Here is a 16,176-nt window from a genome sequence, read left to right on the forward strand (position 1 = left end):
TCGCTGCTTTACTGTCCTGGCCGGCTTTCAAACACTTCACCATATGGAGGCCTGGGGGCGAGCTGAGCTGCCTCTTTTGATTTGTGTCTTCCCTTTCTCTCTGTCATTTGTCTTCCTTTTGTCTATTTATTTGCCTCACGCTCGGGAGCTCTGACTGAATTCTATTTACAGTATCTTACTCTTCTGCTGTTAACTCTTTCTTAGCCTGCTCCTCTCTCGGGCCTTTTCTTCCTGTCTGACTCTCTTTGCATCTCCATTATGGAGTTTCAGAATAAGGTGGCAGCTAATAGGCCTCTTTCTACACTGACCTTTGCAGCATATTGCATCAGATGGCAGATGGATAACAGCCCATGAGTGGGGCAGACATTATGTGCTGCCTTTGTTCTCTATTCATGAATTATTCTGGCAAGAATTTGGTAATCGTTTGGATAAAGAGAAGTTCAGTTTGACTCTTCAATGCGTCCGTGTCTGAGCATTTATCTGTCTGTCTATAGATTCCTCCACGAACGACACGAACAATCCAAACAGGATCTCAAAGGCCTGGAGGAAACTGTTGTAAGTTAATAAATTCTGTCACGATTCAACGACTCAGTCCTCTCGAACTGCTTTAACTGCACTATTTTCTCTGTTCCTTTATCACACTGCAGGCTCGTGAGCTCCACACCCTGCACAACCTCCGCAAGCTTTTTGTTCAAGACCTCACAACTCGATTTAGAAAAGTAAGAGACATAACTAAACCCTTTTACTCAACACGTAGAAACAGGTGGTTCTGTCTAGAGTTACGGTGACATTTTCTATTCTATTTTCTATTTCATCTCTTTTTTAATCGACAGAGTGCACAGATGGAGCCTGATGATACTGGCGGATACATCACCCAGAAACAAAAGATTTCCTTTCTTGAAAACAACCTGGACCAGCTTACAAAGGTTCACAAACAGGTAACAGCACACAGCTCCTACAGAACTTTAATTTATAGTGACAGAAACAGGAAACATTTGACCTGTCCACGCCTAGTTTGAAAATTAAGACCAATGACCAGGTTCCCTTTGACCAGGGGGCTGATTTCCCCTCTGCAGGGTTGCAGCAATAAATCAAAAAATGTCTACGATGAATATGTGCGGCGGACAAAGAGGCACAGACAAATTAAAATACAGAGCTGTGTGCAGTGTTTGTCATTTCTCTCCTGTGGGCAAAAGAAACACTAGCACGATCGATCATCTCACTACACCAAGTTCACATGAAAGTCTCCTTGAAAACAGAGCAGCAGGATTTGTTAACCCCCCCTCTCTCTCCAGGGAAAGGACGCCTCACTGCATAAAACAGTAAGACTTGAACACTCCTGATGCAGGTGCAAACAGGCATTCTCGGTCTTTTCTCCGCTTCCACACAAACTCTGAAAACCAACCTTGCTCTCAGAAAGTCATAAACATACGCACACACCTCATATTTTTAATATTCCTAAATGGACCACCTCCGTGGACTAAGTGTTGGATGTGCTGAATGTTCTGCAGGCTGGCAGATTGGGGAAAGCTGCAGTGCAGCAGTTTGTCAGGCAGAAAACCAATCCTAAAGTGGCTGCTGGGAGACTCCATCCCATCCACCACCTGCTGATACTGTGGGAATGGAAGGTGAAAGTCATGGTCATAAATCAGCAGTAAAGTGATAAGGCGTGCAAATGGGCAGTGGACACTACACCAAAGCTGCAAGTTTCTCTGCCGCTGCACAGATTTAATCATCTCTGTCTGTCCGTCAACTGTAAAAAACGAGCAATCGTCACTAAAATATGTCGCCAGCAAACAAACTAACGCCAACGAGCCACAGGTGAATATCCCAAACACATTAATGCTTTGGCTGCTAGATAACGTTGCCCATTGTGGAAAAAATCTCAGCTATAGTGCTCATTATCTCTGCAGGGTATGGATTAGTTTGCATGATCACACAGAAGCAGACTGTGAGTGTTTAGGTGCTCACTTATTAACGTTTGCGTTTAGAGGAAACATGCAGCATGAGGCAGATTTAAATCATTGCGTCCTCGTGTTGATTTAGCTTCATAAATATAGGCACATTATAATATTAACTGACAAGTGCACATATGGATTTTCTAGGCCAACGCTGATATATATGAATATTTAATACAAGGTATGGCCACCTCTGGATATGATGCAAGTAGCCACCTGGACTGCACAAGTGTCTGGATCAGTTATCAGGAGCTGCTCTCTGTTCCTGGTTGAGTGCAGTGGCATCGACCCTCCATGTCCCAGTTGTGCTTTTTAGGAGTCACACTTGAGACTAAGTGCTTGGACGGGGGATTTCTGGATATATACTACTGATCCAGAAAGACCTGCAGTACTCTGGCAGTGTGGGGTCAGACAATAACCTGCTGAAAGTGCCGCAGGGGTGGGGTGCTACTGTAAGAACGGCACAACTGCAAGTTGGAGTATCTTGTCTCAGTAAAACTGTTCATGCACATTTGCACCAAGTGAAAATCAGATCACAGATTGCCTCATGTGTCATGGACATCCGAACAACAGCTCAGACACTCATATCAGCATCTAGCAACTATGTTCCTTTAAAAAATACCCAGTTTAAAAGATCCATTACACCCACGGATTTAATACATGTTTAGGAAAATCATAATGATGATTATCATAATGTCACGCAACTGTTTACAGCATCTGCTCATCGAAGCCGCACAATATTCAAGAGGATTGTGATTCTATTCTTCCCTTCTGATCTGCTTAGGCTAATTCATATTCTCATGATGCTTTGAGGCTCTGCTGAGATCTGAGGTGTAGAGGAACAGCTGCCATGCTGGTCACCTCTAAAATACCTTGAAATATTCATTCATTGTGTTCAGGCCCATTATTTTAATTCATAACAGAAACTTAAATGGAGATGATTCAACAGTTTTCCAACTTTTTCCCGGTTGTAGATTTCTGATAGAAGTAGTGCTTTTTACATCACCGGTGCAATTGTGGGCTGTCTCTTCCTGGTACAATTGTCAGGTTACACTTGATGTTTCTCTGTTCCACCCCACTGCACCCATTTGACCCTAACTGATCTGAAATGGACGTTATGGTCACACACTTCCTAGGCTCCACTTTTTGTACTCTGCACTATATTCTTAGTAAAAAAAAATCTTAGATTGCAAAACATATGAGCAACTCTTTGGGGAGGCAATGGTTCAGGAAGTAAAATGGGTCATCTATCAATTAGCAGCCAGTGGACTGATCCCCTGCTCCTTTAGTCTGCTTATAAATTATCCTTGGGCAAGATACTGAACCCTGAGCTGCCCTGGTGCATTCATCAGAGCGTGAGTGTGTCAGCCTGTAGTAAGAAATTGCTTTGAATCATAGAAAATGTCTAACTGTCTTTCTGTAGTTATAGCTTGTTTTTTGCACATGTCGGATTTGTGTTACAGCTGGTACGTGACAACGCAGATCTGCGCTGCGAGCTTCCAAAACTGGAGAAACGTCTTCGGTCTACAGCCGAGCGAGTAAAGGCGCTCGAGGGTGCGCTGAAGGAGGCAAAAGAAGGAGCCATGAAGGACCGCCATCGCTACCAACAGGAGGTGGAGCGAATCAAAGATGTGATGAGGGCCCGCGCTCCCTTCCGCCGACCCCACGCTGCGCTCATCGGTATACAACTTGCTCACAGATTCAAAATAACAGCCGCAGTCTGCTAGAAGTTACGTGACAGTGCTGCATGGGTCATTTCTGTGAAAGCTTTGCGATTGCTTTAACACTGCAGTATCTTTTAATCTGTAGGTAGCTGTAAAATGCATCCAATCATTTAGTCTGCAGCAAATTCATCGTTGCCACTGCATCGTTTCATAACAGTTTAGAGACACATGTGAAAGCTGTTTCTCAGTAATTGGGCAGCACAGCACCTGAAAAACATTGAATTTAAATCAACCGATTCATCAGAACATGTCGGTTAATCCACTCAAATGTGGTAAATCTAAAAGTCAGGCTAATTTTCTTTTATGATGTGATGTATAAGCCCCAAATTCAATAATAAAATAAGGGGAAAAAATGCATGCAAAGCCCATGCCACTTCCTTTGGCTGCACTGTAGGAAGGATATAGTACATATATCCTCTCCAGCACTACATGTGTGATGTTGCACATGTAGACACCGTTGTGCGTCTCATCTCCCTCCCATCAGATCGCCTCCTTTGTAATGCAGCATGTGAGAAAAATCGTTCAGCATTGTGCAGCCATTCTTTTCACGTCCCTGTTGAGATTTTCCCACAAGCAGCATCCATTGTGTGCTTTTTCCCTCTCTGCTCTGCTCATCTGTTGTCTCCTTCCTACATTCCTCTTAACATATCATCACATTTTCACAACCTGCACGATCGAGCTGATGCCCTTTTCTTCCTCTTCCAAGCTTGTTTCATATTCAGCAAGCAAACATGCATGTAACCGAATTCTCCTGCTGTGGAACAAATATGTAAAGGACTGTTTACGTTGCACCGAAATGAGAAAAGAATTTACTTAAACAAAACAAAAAGCTGTCGAGAGAGTTTTTGCATGAAAGAATGTAACAGTTGGTGGAACATTCGGCTTCTAAGGATTTACGCGGTAGGCATATTCTCCTTAAAGAAATGCGAAACGTTAGAGTAACAGTGTAATTCATTCTGATCACTAGCTTGCTACTTCAACTCAGGGTAATTTCACTAAAGAAATGAGAGATGCATGTGCTGCTGTAATGAGAAAATGAGCTATTGATTTAAATCAGCGCTTTCAGCATAATGATTTTCATTCGAGGATTAAAGCAAAGCAAACGAGACTATCTGTGATATTTCGCTTTGCATTAATATATTTTCAGTGTTGGGCTTTAAGCATCATCCTAAAGGGCAAATTAAATACGTCTGGCTTTAATGGATGAGTGAAGCAATCAATACACTGTTCTCTGTTATCACTTACAGCCAAGCCTGTACGCCCAGGCCACTACCCAGTCTGCTCTCCCACCAACCCCTTCTTTATCCGAGGCTTCAGCGATCAGCCCATTGCCTTCTGCAACGCTGTTTTCCACAACAGGAACAAAGCAGCCCCTGCTGCTGCTGCTCCTGCTGCTCCCGCTGCTCCTGCTGCTCCCGCTGCTCCCGCTGCTCCCGCTGCTCCCGCTGCTCCTGCTGCTCCTTCGTCTCCTATATCTGCTTCTCCTACTTCTCCCTCAACACCAGAGAGTGAGCCCAGGCTACCTGAGTCCAACTCCAATCAGAACAGCCCTGCCAAACACCTCGACTTCCAAAATAATGACGCACATGACAGCAATGTTCAAAACAATATGTGAGTAAAACAGCTGTTTTGGGCGATTTTAGTCACTTTTTGTGGTTCTTACCATATTTCATCTTCTTGACTTTAGTTAATAATCGGTATCATATAACTTTAACTAAGCCACACTTTCTGGCTTTCTCTGGTTTTATATGAGAACGTACTGAGGGGCAATACCTGTATGCCACTTAATGTTGTCTGGAACTTTTCTTAAGTTTGCGTCAAGAGTGTTTATTAACCTTTTTATCGGACCCACAGACCAGTCAGACTTCTCAGTGTCTTTTAGTGACTGATATCACCAGTTAATCCATTATGTTTACATAATAATTGGGTTTGTACTGTTAGCCTGCACTTTGTCCTTATTTTCAATTTTATTTATAATCTTTTAATCCATTAGGATTAACTCGGTGAATTAGGTTGTTTGAATGAATTTGTTTATCCTTACTCCTGCCTAAACATTTCAAACATGTATTGAAATGTTTGAACATTATTTAGCTTTTTTAAATCTCTGCCTTATTCGTGTCTTTAACATAACTTGATTAATTGTAAAAGTTGAGCTGTTCTTTGTAGCCATAGTTGGCTTTCTTATTTATTTCATTATGGTTTCAACTAGGGCTGGGTATCGTCACTGATTTCTAGAATCGATTCAATTCCGATTCACAAGGTCCAGAATCGATTCGATCCACGATTCGATTTAATTCGATTCGATTCGATTCGATTTGAATCTGGGAAATTTTGACAGTCAGAAATATTATAATTCAGATCAGTACATTTACATATTTTTGTATCTATAAAAAGGAAGCTGACACACGCAAGACTTTATCAAAGGTGTGAGTGTAACAGCAGATGCCTTTGTGTCAAAGTAGCTGAAGATAAAACACAGAAAAACATGAAGGTGATTTTTCCTGGCCTGGGATTTTATAAAAATATTCTGCAGTACATCAAAAACGAAAGAAAACCATTAATCAACATATGAACATTACCTCTGAAGTTACAGCGGTTTTATTAGAGACACGGCTAAGCGTTTTGCATAATTTTAAAAAGTTTAAATTTGTTCAGCATTGAACGGCAGAAATTAGGTTTTCTTTTCGGAAGTATATAAAACGGAAAGAAAAAAAAAGTCGGCCGATAGCGCTGTAAACAAAGGTAGACTTGTGCGTAACAAGCAAGCGAATAATGCAGAAAACCATACAGAGAGAGGGGGAGAGAGAGAGAGGGGGGGGGAGAGAGAGAGAGCTGTGCCTCATGGTAGAAGCAAAACAGTAAAAGTAAGAGTGAATACATGACGATGTTTATGTGAAGCATAGTTTGGATCTTCTTTTGCTGCTGGTTCGGTCAATATTGTTTGGAAAGACATCAAACTAACAGCTTTAGAATCAGCGCATAAAGGGCGTGAACACAAAGCGTGGATCCGCCGACAGATCAGAATCAGCGAGCTGTCGGCTTTCAGCCCCGACTGTGAGAAATTCGACATCTAACTGATTCTGATCTGCGGGTCGCGCTGTGTGTTTAAGTCTTTGTGCAGAATCCGTGTTCCTGCTCTCATTTACTGTCTTAGCTGTTTGGTGGTTGTTGAAATTTTGTGAGATTTCACCTGAGATTCTGGCATTTCGGGCAAAATAAATTTGTATTAAAAAATCGATTCAGGATTTTAATGAATCGATTTTACGTTATCCAAGCCAGAATCGATTTTAATTGATAAATCGATTATAAAAACCCACCCCTAGTTTCAACTGCTGTCTCCAGTCAAGGATGACGTTTATAAATATAATAATAATAATGGATTGGATTTATATAGCGCTTTTCAAGGCACCCAATAGTGGCTTTACAATGCCACTATTCATTCACTCTTGCTTTCCCACACTGGTGGAGGCAGCTACAGCTGTAGCCACAGCTGCCCTGGGGCAGACTGACAGAAGCGAGGCTGCCATATCGCGCCATCGGCCCCTCTGGCCAACACCAGTAGGTGGTAGGGTACTTGCCCAAGGACACAACGACCAGGACAGAGAGCCCAGGGATCGAACCGGCAACCTTTCGGTTACAGATGCGCTTCCCAACCCCCTGAGCCATGGTCGCCCTGTTTCCGAATAGAAGATTTATTCATAACACACGTGAAAAGACCAAGGAAAACCGAGTAAACGATAAAAACGATAACAAAATAACGCTGAAAACTATACATTTCACACCTGAGCCTCAACTCTCACGGCCCGGTACCAAACGACTCACGGACCGGTCCGAGGCCCGGGGGTTGGGGACCGCTGATGTAACAGACACACTGGTGCATGCTTTGCCACGATACTTGGCCTAAGACTTTTGCACAGTACTGAGTTCTGTCTGTTGCTGTTCTAAATGCATATAGTCTGCACTCTGCTTGTGAAGCAGTCAAAAGTCGTAAAGTTCATAAAGTTTTCATGTTTACTTCAGCTGTTTCGTGTAATGAAAAGTCTTGATTATAGCTCAAGATTTTAAAAGATAACTTTCACGTAATGTTGACAGGTGCTTGTGTTTCTGCTCTTACAGGCCTCCGGCTGAATCAGAAAGCCAAGCAGACAACGCTTCCGAAATACTCGATTCAGAAAACGGTGAGCCCTGTTCAGATAAAACCTGTAAAAAGTAATGAGAATTTTTATAATCGCAATCAGCAGAGGTAAATGGATTTATTTTTATGACTGTTTTTTTTTAAGCGATTGTCATTATGCCTTTATATAAACCATTACGTTTGAATGTGGCTTTATATACTCTTCCAGATTGCTGGCTGTTAACGCTGTGATTGCCCTGTTGCTGTCGTAAACCTTTCTTTTAGTCCATATTACGTTTGTGTAATGAAGTTGTAGTCAGTAGATTTAACTCTCACTCTGAGCCAGTGGGAAGTGAAGTCAGGGATTTCTTCTCCTTGCATAGAGTGACATTAGCAGGATACAGATGATCGTTTTTGTAAAAGTTGAATGAAAAATGTGCAGTGAACTGCTCCCGCCGCTCGAGGTTTTTGTTTGAGGCAAAAGCTTTTTGTGTGTGTGAGTGTGCGCGCTCGTCTGCACCCGTCAGCGACAGACTCTGGAGGAGATGGATTAGGCTTGCTGTGTCATTACTCAGATAGAGACAGGTAACCGACAGACGGGCTGCGACGCCCACCTCAGCTTCTGACCCAGCGATGACAGTTGTTGAGTTGTGTAACAACACCACACCTCTTTGATTCTCAAGGAATTTCAATAAAAGTCGGAAACGGGGTTTGTGCCAATAAATCAGTCTGCTGCTACAATATGAGCTTTTAATTAAATGTCACAGATCACTACTGATCTCACTACTTTAAAGCCTGTTTGAACCCTTAAAGGATTTAATCAGGTTTAGTCTGGTTTCCCATTATATGCTGTGGAAGAAAAGTCAATATTTTGCTCTTTTTGTCTGTAAATTTCTGATTTTTTTCAGCTGTTTTTTATTCATTCAGATTAATTTCTTATTTTCCTTCATACTAGGCAAATGTCAACTGTAATTATCATGTAATCAGACTTTTGAAGCCATAAATCTTCTGGTTCATTGCTGCTATTTACCGTTGTTATTCTCAGTGTCATGAATTTCAGTGAGTTATGAAAAAATGCACATCTCAAAGAGCAGCAGCCTATTTCTTATTTATAGCATGTTTAAATGTAACATTCACGGTTACAGTGTCTACATGTGCAACATCACACAAGACAGGATAAGGACTTTTATTAACTGTCACAATATTTTTTTCTACTTAAGGGATTAAACTGAACAGGCCTCATAATCCAGTCAAGCGTGAGGTCCCATGATTGCATCCATCTCATCAAATTGTGCACAAATTAAATAAAGTTGCTTCTGTGCATAACAATGGATAAATCCACGGAGGCTTGCTAAAAACTGAGAAGCAACCGAAGTGTCTCGTTATGTTTTGTCGATACGTTGTCATGCAGAAAGGCCAAGTGGATGTTCGGTGAAATGAATCTCTGTCACAGTAATTCAGGTAGAATGCCAGCCTCCGAGGGTTGAGTTAATAGAGTCGCTGCTGGGACTGAATTCAGTTCATCAGGTTCTGCAGGATATAAAAATGATCCAGGAACCAGTATTAAAACCAGACCCAATTTCCCAAGAAAGTGTTGTTGGTTTTCTGCTAATAAAAGTCCTTGGGATGGTTGTACTTTAATGCAAGGACACTTTAGATGGGAAACATGAGGCACTTATGGTCAAACGGCAGAGTTTGCCACTGTTTATTGGTCATTCGCTCAAGCAACATTAAATGTGTTTATGTCCTGTAGAGATGTTACACAATGAAAACTCTTCAGGTGCAGGTGAAAGTTACAAAACCTATAAGTGACAGTCAGTATTTGTGTTACCATGGCATCAGTCTTTCTGGTAACTTTAACCTCCTAGGACCTGGCGTCCACATTTTGGGTTATTTAGACCAAAATACTCAATTTTGCTCTACAAGGGCCTGATATCCACTTACGAGGACGTTATACTGCCACTGATCTATCGAAATTTTAAACAAATGTCCTCATATGTGGCTCTTATTTTTCTTAAAAACAAAAATAAGGTAAACAAACAAACTGGTAATTCTCTGTGTTTACATTCACCAAATATCAAAGAGAAATTAAGAATGCATGCTGTGGAAGAGTTCGGGTCTTAGGAGGTTAATGATATGTTAGTAGAAAATAACCTAATGGCCCTGCCCGTAATCATTCCCTAAGCATGAAGTTTTGGGCAGCTAAACCTGAGCTGGTGCTGCTTTTCCATCCTTGCCTTACTGATGGGGTTGCCAGATCAGTAAAGTGCTCGTAAAATGTTCTGTTTAGTCATTCAAATGTGAGATATCGGCGTCTAATACAACACATTATGCAGCTGCTTGTTCCAAGGCCGTCTAACTTCACTTTCACATTAGGCTGTTTTAATTGAACTTGCGCAAAATTGAGCGTCTGTTACAAACCCACTTTTCCTCCCTCACTTCACACGCCACCAACCTTGTCACTGTGCACCTGCCTGCCTCCTCATGCACTCTTTCTGTCCACAGGAAACACCACAGATATCAATGACAACAGGTAAGACTCTTTTTAAATAACTGCAAAGCACCTGCTGGTGTCTGTCGCTGACTTGCTGGAGGGTAGAAATATTGGTTGTAATTAGCTGTCTTTTAATTTCAGCGACTAATTAAGGTAATGCATCTAGTAGCAGTAAATAATGGTAGAAGCATACCGTCACAAACTGCGCTGCCACATTTGTCTTGCACGCACTGATCGCACTTCTGTTTTAGAATGAGGACTGTAAAAGCATTGATTTGATTCTTACTGCTGTTTCTTTCTGCATCACCGCTGCCCCCTTGTTGCTGTCACTGCTACTGCTGCTGCTGCTGTGGATGATGCTGCAACGGCCTTTGGTTCTGCTCTCTGTCTTAGCATGTGTCTGAATGTGAATTCTGTATCCAGAACTGATGTGTGTGACAATCAGGACCCAGCTAAACTCTACAGTCTGCAGCCAGAAGCTTCAGCCAGCTAATAGTCCTGAGCAGGTAAGAAAGCAGAATGGGGAAGCTATTTATGGAGAAGATACACTATTAACAATTCATAACCATTCAAATTGGTCATTATTTATAATGGTTATGAATTCTGGTGGTAGGAGGACCCTGTGAATTTCTCGCCAAGAGCCCCAACAGACTTGAATCAGCACTGACAGATTTGGCAGTAGGATGCATAGAAGCGCGTTAGATAATGCCCGAAAACAGACATTTTCCTCAGTTCATCGCGCATCGTGCTGTAGTAAAATGCGATTAGAATTGATGTATCGGGTCATGAGGTCTTATGAATCAGCACTATTTCTTTAAGGCTGCTTGGCTTCAGCTCTTTGGTGCTTTGTGGGCAGCTGTAACAATGTGAGAAACCTGGGTGAGTTTTTATTTTAAGAGTGTGAGACACTTTGCACAAAAATCCCTAACAGACGTGATCTGTATGCACCTTCCTTTAAAAATACTTCCTTTAAAAATACTTCACTCTTGACAGTGAATTGACCTTATTTAGGAATGCATATTTAATTTAAACTGCAATCATGTTAAGACGAATAATGTCCAATATGCTATATATTCCTATATTCCTCTGAGGAATGTAATGAAGATGAGGGGACGTTATTCTAACTTTTATAATAATGGATTGGATTTATATAGCGCTTTTCAAGGCACCCAAAGCGCTTTACAATGCCACTATTTATTCACTCTCACATTCACACACTGGTGGAGGCAGCTACGGTTGTAGCCACAACTGGCTGCAACTAGTTGTAGCCGCAACTAGCCAACAGACTGGCTGCCCTGGGGCAGACTGACAGAGGTGAGGCTGCCATATCGCGCCATCGGCCCCTCTGGCCAACACCAGTAGGCGGTAGGGTAAAGGACTCAACGACCAGGACAGAGAGGATCGAACCGGCGACCTTCCGGTTACAGATACGCTTCCCAACCCCCTGAGCCATGGTCGCCCCGACTTCTCAAGTCCTTTCAGCTGGAGTAAAGTTTGCAAGCGAGTAAATACAAGTCTTCCACAAAGCTGCTGAATTTTATGCGCTGTTAAATGTAAATCGTGCCCCAGAGGACACCGTGCAGTTCTCAAATAAAAGTAACTCCTCAGTAAAGACACCAGGTATAAAATGACTCGAGACATGTTCCGTCTGGCATTGATGGCATGACTCACCGGCTGCTGTCTCCTGTCTTCTGCAATCCTTTGCTTTCACCATTTCTCTCAAATGTATCTGTCGCTCTTATTCACTGTTTCTGTCTATGTCTGTCTCTCTCTCTCTCCAGGCAGACGTTTTTTTCTGAGGCCTCTGTAAATCTGCATGCAGCTGATCACTGTCCTCCCAGACTCCCCTTCCTCTCGCATCCTCCTCACCTGCTGTAAACAGACCTCCCGTGTCGTTTTTAGGCACCCTGCTTGTTTTCTTCGATCCTTTCTCGTTTCTGTATTATGACGTGTGGGGTGTAACAGTTTGACAAGCACTGCATCTCAAATGCCTGACCTGGCAACCTACACCTGTGATGCTGCTGCAGCCCCTCCCCCATGACTTGAAATATGAAGGGACCACAAATAGAAAGGTGGGGAAGAGAAAGTGCCGTGTGGTAGGTTTCCACCAGGTTGTGCTGTTTGTCTCAGTGAGGGATGTCGGCATTGAGCATTATGATTATTATTAGACTATCATCAGTATCATTAATAAACATATGGAAAATCTAAAAGACAAAAAATACTAACAACATGAAAACAGTTTGATCCTTGTGATCACTTTTCTGATATTTATACTTTTCACTGCATGTTGATTTTCAATGTTGGTTGTCAGCATTTTTCAAAAAATATGTATTAAAGAGGAAGAACACTAGTGAAGCAACAATATAAACATGTTAAAGTCCCAAAACCAGAATAGAAGATAAGCATCGTGTGCGCCGTTAGTACCAAATCTCATTAGAAGAACAAAAGCTAACAATGTTCCAAGCGGTGTATCAGAAAACCTCCACAGCCTGTCTGTGGCTCTCAGTAAACAGTCAAAAACAGGCCGTGCCTATATTGTGTCATTTTTCCAAGGCTAAGTAATTCCCCCAAAATGTTTGAGGACTGCTCTTTTTAGCAAATGTTAGTCAGTGTACTTGTTAAGGACTATGTTCAGTCATGGATATAAACACATTTGGTGCTCTGGTGAGCATTTACCGCAGCAGGATGATTTATGCAGGGCTTACTAAAAATACTCCACGGTTCACAGTGATCAGGAAAAATGTTAGAAAAGTGTGAGAGTGTGGCTAAGTGATGAGTTTTTGCACATGAGAGAAAGATATGAGTATTTGTAGTAAATCTACCGACGCCTGCAAACTACACTCACTGGCCACTTTATTAGATATACCTGTGCAACTGCTCATGAAACTAATGCAATGAAGCACCGAGGCAGTTCTTCAGGCAAAAGTGGACCTAACAAAGTGTCCCTTGAGTTTAAAATACTCATATACACATATACTGTGGATGATACTTGGCTTAATACAGACAATAAACGTATGAGACTCCATAAGACTCTTTAAGGCACAACTTTGTGCTTTATCAGCCTCAGAGGATACATTGTAGCAAGTTTTAGCTGTGAGCAGAAAGCAAATGAAGACAGATTGTTTTGTAAAGACTCGTCGTGTAGTTGTAAAGGCAACTTTACGCTGTAAATTATCCCTTAAAGCTGCCTGTCAGGGATTGTGCGTGAAATATTTAGTCACTGTCATGTTATGCAAGAGCATGGCAGAGTGGAAAAAGTGTGTAGCAACTATTTTTATACTAGCTGGAAAGAAATATATTATTTATCGTTTGCTCTACTTCAAATATTTACTGGCTATTTATCTCTAATTTAGAACGGTTTTCGAGTGAAGCATTATCATTTTGTTGTTTGATGTGCAACTGTATTATTTTTATAGTCCTTGTAGTGAATCGTAAAGATTTGAGATTTCTGCAGTTTTGTGTGAGAGCCGCCGTTCCAAGAAACGTTTAAAAAAAAAAAGACTAATCTTACGGTTCTTTGCTGAACCACCTCAGAGTGAAACCAAAGCCCCAACTGTAGTGAGTCACTTCAATAGGATCTTATTCTGTGCGAGCTCGAAGCTCTGCTGGAGACATGAAGCAAGGGTTACTCCAGGTTATCAAGAGCTGTCTTATCCTGCTGACTCACACATGCGCACATGGATGTAGCATCTCATCAGCCAGTGAGATATTTGATCTTTGACCCCTAAGTACAGATAATGTATCAGTCCTGTATTGATTGGGTGTAGTCTGAGTTTTCTGAGCATATATGAAGGCAGTTCACTCGCACACTGACCGTCAGTAGCTCCTCGCCACCCGTCACGTTCACTCTGTGCACCTCCTGATCAAACAGTCAGGATGGAAGGGTCGAGGGTGACGGTGGACACTGAGCTTTGCGTGTCTGTGTGCAGATAAAAGCTGCCTCTCATTAGCAGAGTTTTGCACCTGCTTCTAACCAAAATGGACCAGTAATGTTTATCAAAGCATCAACAGGTTAGCGTGCATGAACAACATATTTGTCTTTAAGTGGACGAAGGAAGGAGTTTTATTTTCTGAAGTGCACAACAGTGTGGCCGTGTTGCAGACATACACACTTCCTGTGCTGTGTGGTTGCTCAGATAAACTACGTCTGTGTTTTTCTACAATGTTATAACAAACATAGACTGTATATAAAAGATGGACATAGTCACCACATCACCCTGTGGTTTGTAAAGTTCTGCCGTGAAGTCTTGAACTGAGCTTGTTGGCCTTCTCTGTGTCTGGTTTCAAGAGTTGATGCCCCTGCTCTAAAGTATCCCCAGCTTTCTCTTTCTTTTTGATTCTAATCAGAACTATAATTGATAAAATGAACAACATGTCGTATTTGATAAGAACTGAAGCTAACCTGTAAGAGTTATCAGGAAAGTGTTTACTGAGGTAATGAAGGGAGGGAACGCTTTCACATCAGAGTGTATAGACTTCTACATAATGTGACATTTTATTGAACCCTGAGGAGTCAGACTGCAGGTTTGATCCACTCTGGCTTCACTTTTCAGACTCTGCAGCTATGTCCTCCTTTCATATTCAGTATATGATGAAAAACATAAGGATTTATCTATGTGATATGGTTTAGTACCATTACCTAACCTGCTTATGCTTTAGTGGGTCAGGCGGGTGGGGGTGTGGTGCTAAGGTTACCAGTCAACACACAGAGACGGACTCACATCCACACCTTTAGACAATTAGGTCACCAATTAACCCAGCGTATGGATGTCTTTTAATATCCTACTTTTAACTAACTGGAACCATAAAATATTTAATTTCTATACTACTATATTTTTTACAGTTGTCCCTCTTTAACACAAAGATGTTACTTGTAACAGATAATTCTTATTACAGGACTGAGGTTGAGTGAAATGTGTGTAGCATTCTAACTATTATTACATCCCTTTAATCGCCCTTTAAATCTATTTTTTCATCATCTGTCTTTTTAAAAGGTAATAAAAGGCCACTGAACCTTTGAAGTCGTGTGTGTTTACATAACCTATAGAAACCGCGAGCTGAACATAAACGTCTCGTCAGCACGGCGTCGCTGAAAACAGCCTCCCGAACGCGCACTGTGGTTGCTCATCAAACTGGGAGTGTTTGAATGACTGTGTGTAGATCTGCGTTTATTTTAGTTTTGAAAAAACAATTGTTCTGTTTGTCTTAAAGTAATTGTAACAAATCTAAAAAAAATATTCCGATAAGATCAAAGATCAAAGAATTGCGATTCTGTATCCTGAACATGCAGAAAGAGAACTGCAGGAATGGCCGAGCGGTTAAAAAAAGACAGAGGCGAAGTGTCTGTGTTTATTTGTACAACAGTGTGTTGTTTCGTTTGTTTATGGCGTGTGATTTAGTGCATGAACTACTCTGTTCTGTAGCTGCTGAGAAACAGCGCTGTTGTTTCATGAACTCACCTTTCAATAAATATGATGCTGAGGATTACCACACGCTCTTGTCATTATTCTTCTTTAATGTCATTTGTAAAAGCCGAATAAACCATTATAACGTCAGTAACCTCTGCAGCTCGCAGCCCAGGAGAGAAGCAGGAGAGATAAAGCAGCTTTAAAAACAGCTGCACCAGTGAGGTCAGTGTGAATACTGGAATTAACATCACCTTGACCCCTCAATAAAGTCTTGTAAAATGTGAGCTTATTAATTAATTAATAATTAAATTATTATATGATATGTTATAATGATTTTCTACCATTTTATTCAAACTATGTTTATCTAGTGCAGGGTTCAGCAACCTTTTACACCCAAAGAGCCATTTGGACCCGGTTTCCACGCAAAAGAAAACACTGGGAGCCGCAGTATAAGGACAAAAGAGCCGCATGCGGCTCC

General features: G+C 41.6%; 1 protein-coding gene across 2 annotated transcripts in view; it reads left to right on the top strand.

Annotated features, from left to right (window-relative positions):
- Nucleotides 1-15,766, top strand: part of kif5ab (kinesin family member 5A, b) — an 85,484-nt gene extending 69,718 nt beyond the window's left edge. The window contains exons 21-29 of one of the 2 annotated variants that reach the window (XM_087841041.1): nt 495-555; nt 648-719; nt 834-938; nt 3,422-3,638; nt 4,930-5,293; nt 7,799-7,860; nt 10,302-10,329; nt 10,684-10,796; nt 12,072-15,766. In XM_087841041.1, the coding sequence (XP_087697167.1) occupies nt 495-555; nt 648-719; nt 834-938; nt 3,422-3,638; nt 4,930-5,293; nt 7,799-7,860; nt 10,302-10,329; nt 10,684-10,783 (1,009 nt within the window). In that variant the 3' untranslated portion in view covers nt 10,784-10,796; nt 12,072-15,766. The remainder of the gene's footprint in view (nt 1-494; nt 556-647; nt 720-833; nt 939-3,421; nt 3,639-4,929; nt 5,294-7,798; nt 7,861-10,301; nt 10,330-10,683; nt 10,797-12,071) is intronic. The other variant, XM_087841042.1, reaches the window with a different exon arrangement.
- Nucleotides 15,767-16,176: the final 410 nt, after the last annotated feature.

This window comes from Neolamprologus brichardi, chromosome 5 (genome assembly GCF_056152115.1).
Source record: "Neolamprologus brichardi isolate AB-2024 chromosome 5, ASM5615211v1, whole genome shotgun sequence".
NCBI classification, from domain to species: Eukaryota; Metazoa; Chordata; class Actinopteri; order Cichliformes; family Cichlidae; genus Neolamprologus; species Neolamprologus brichardi.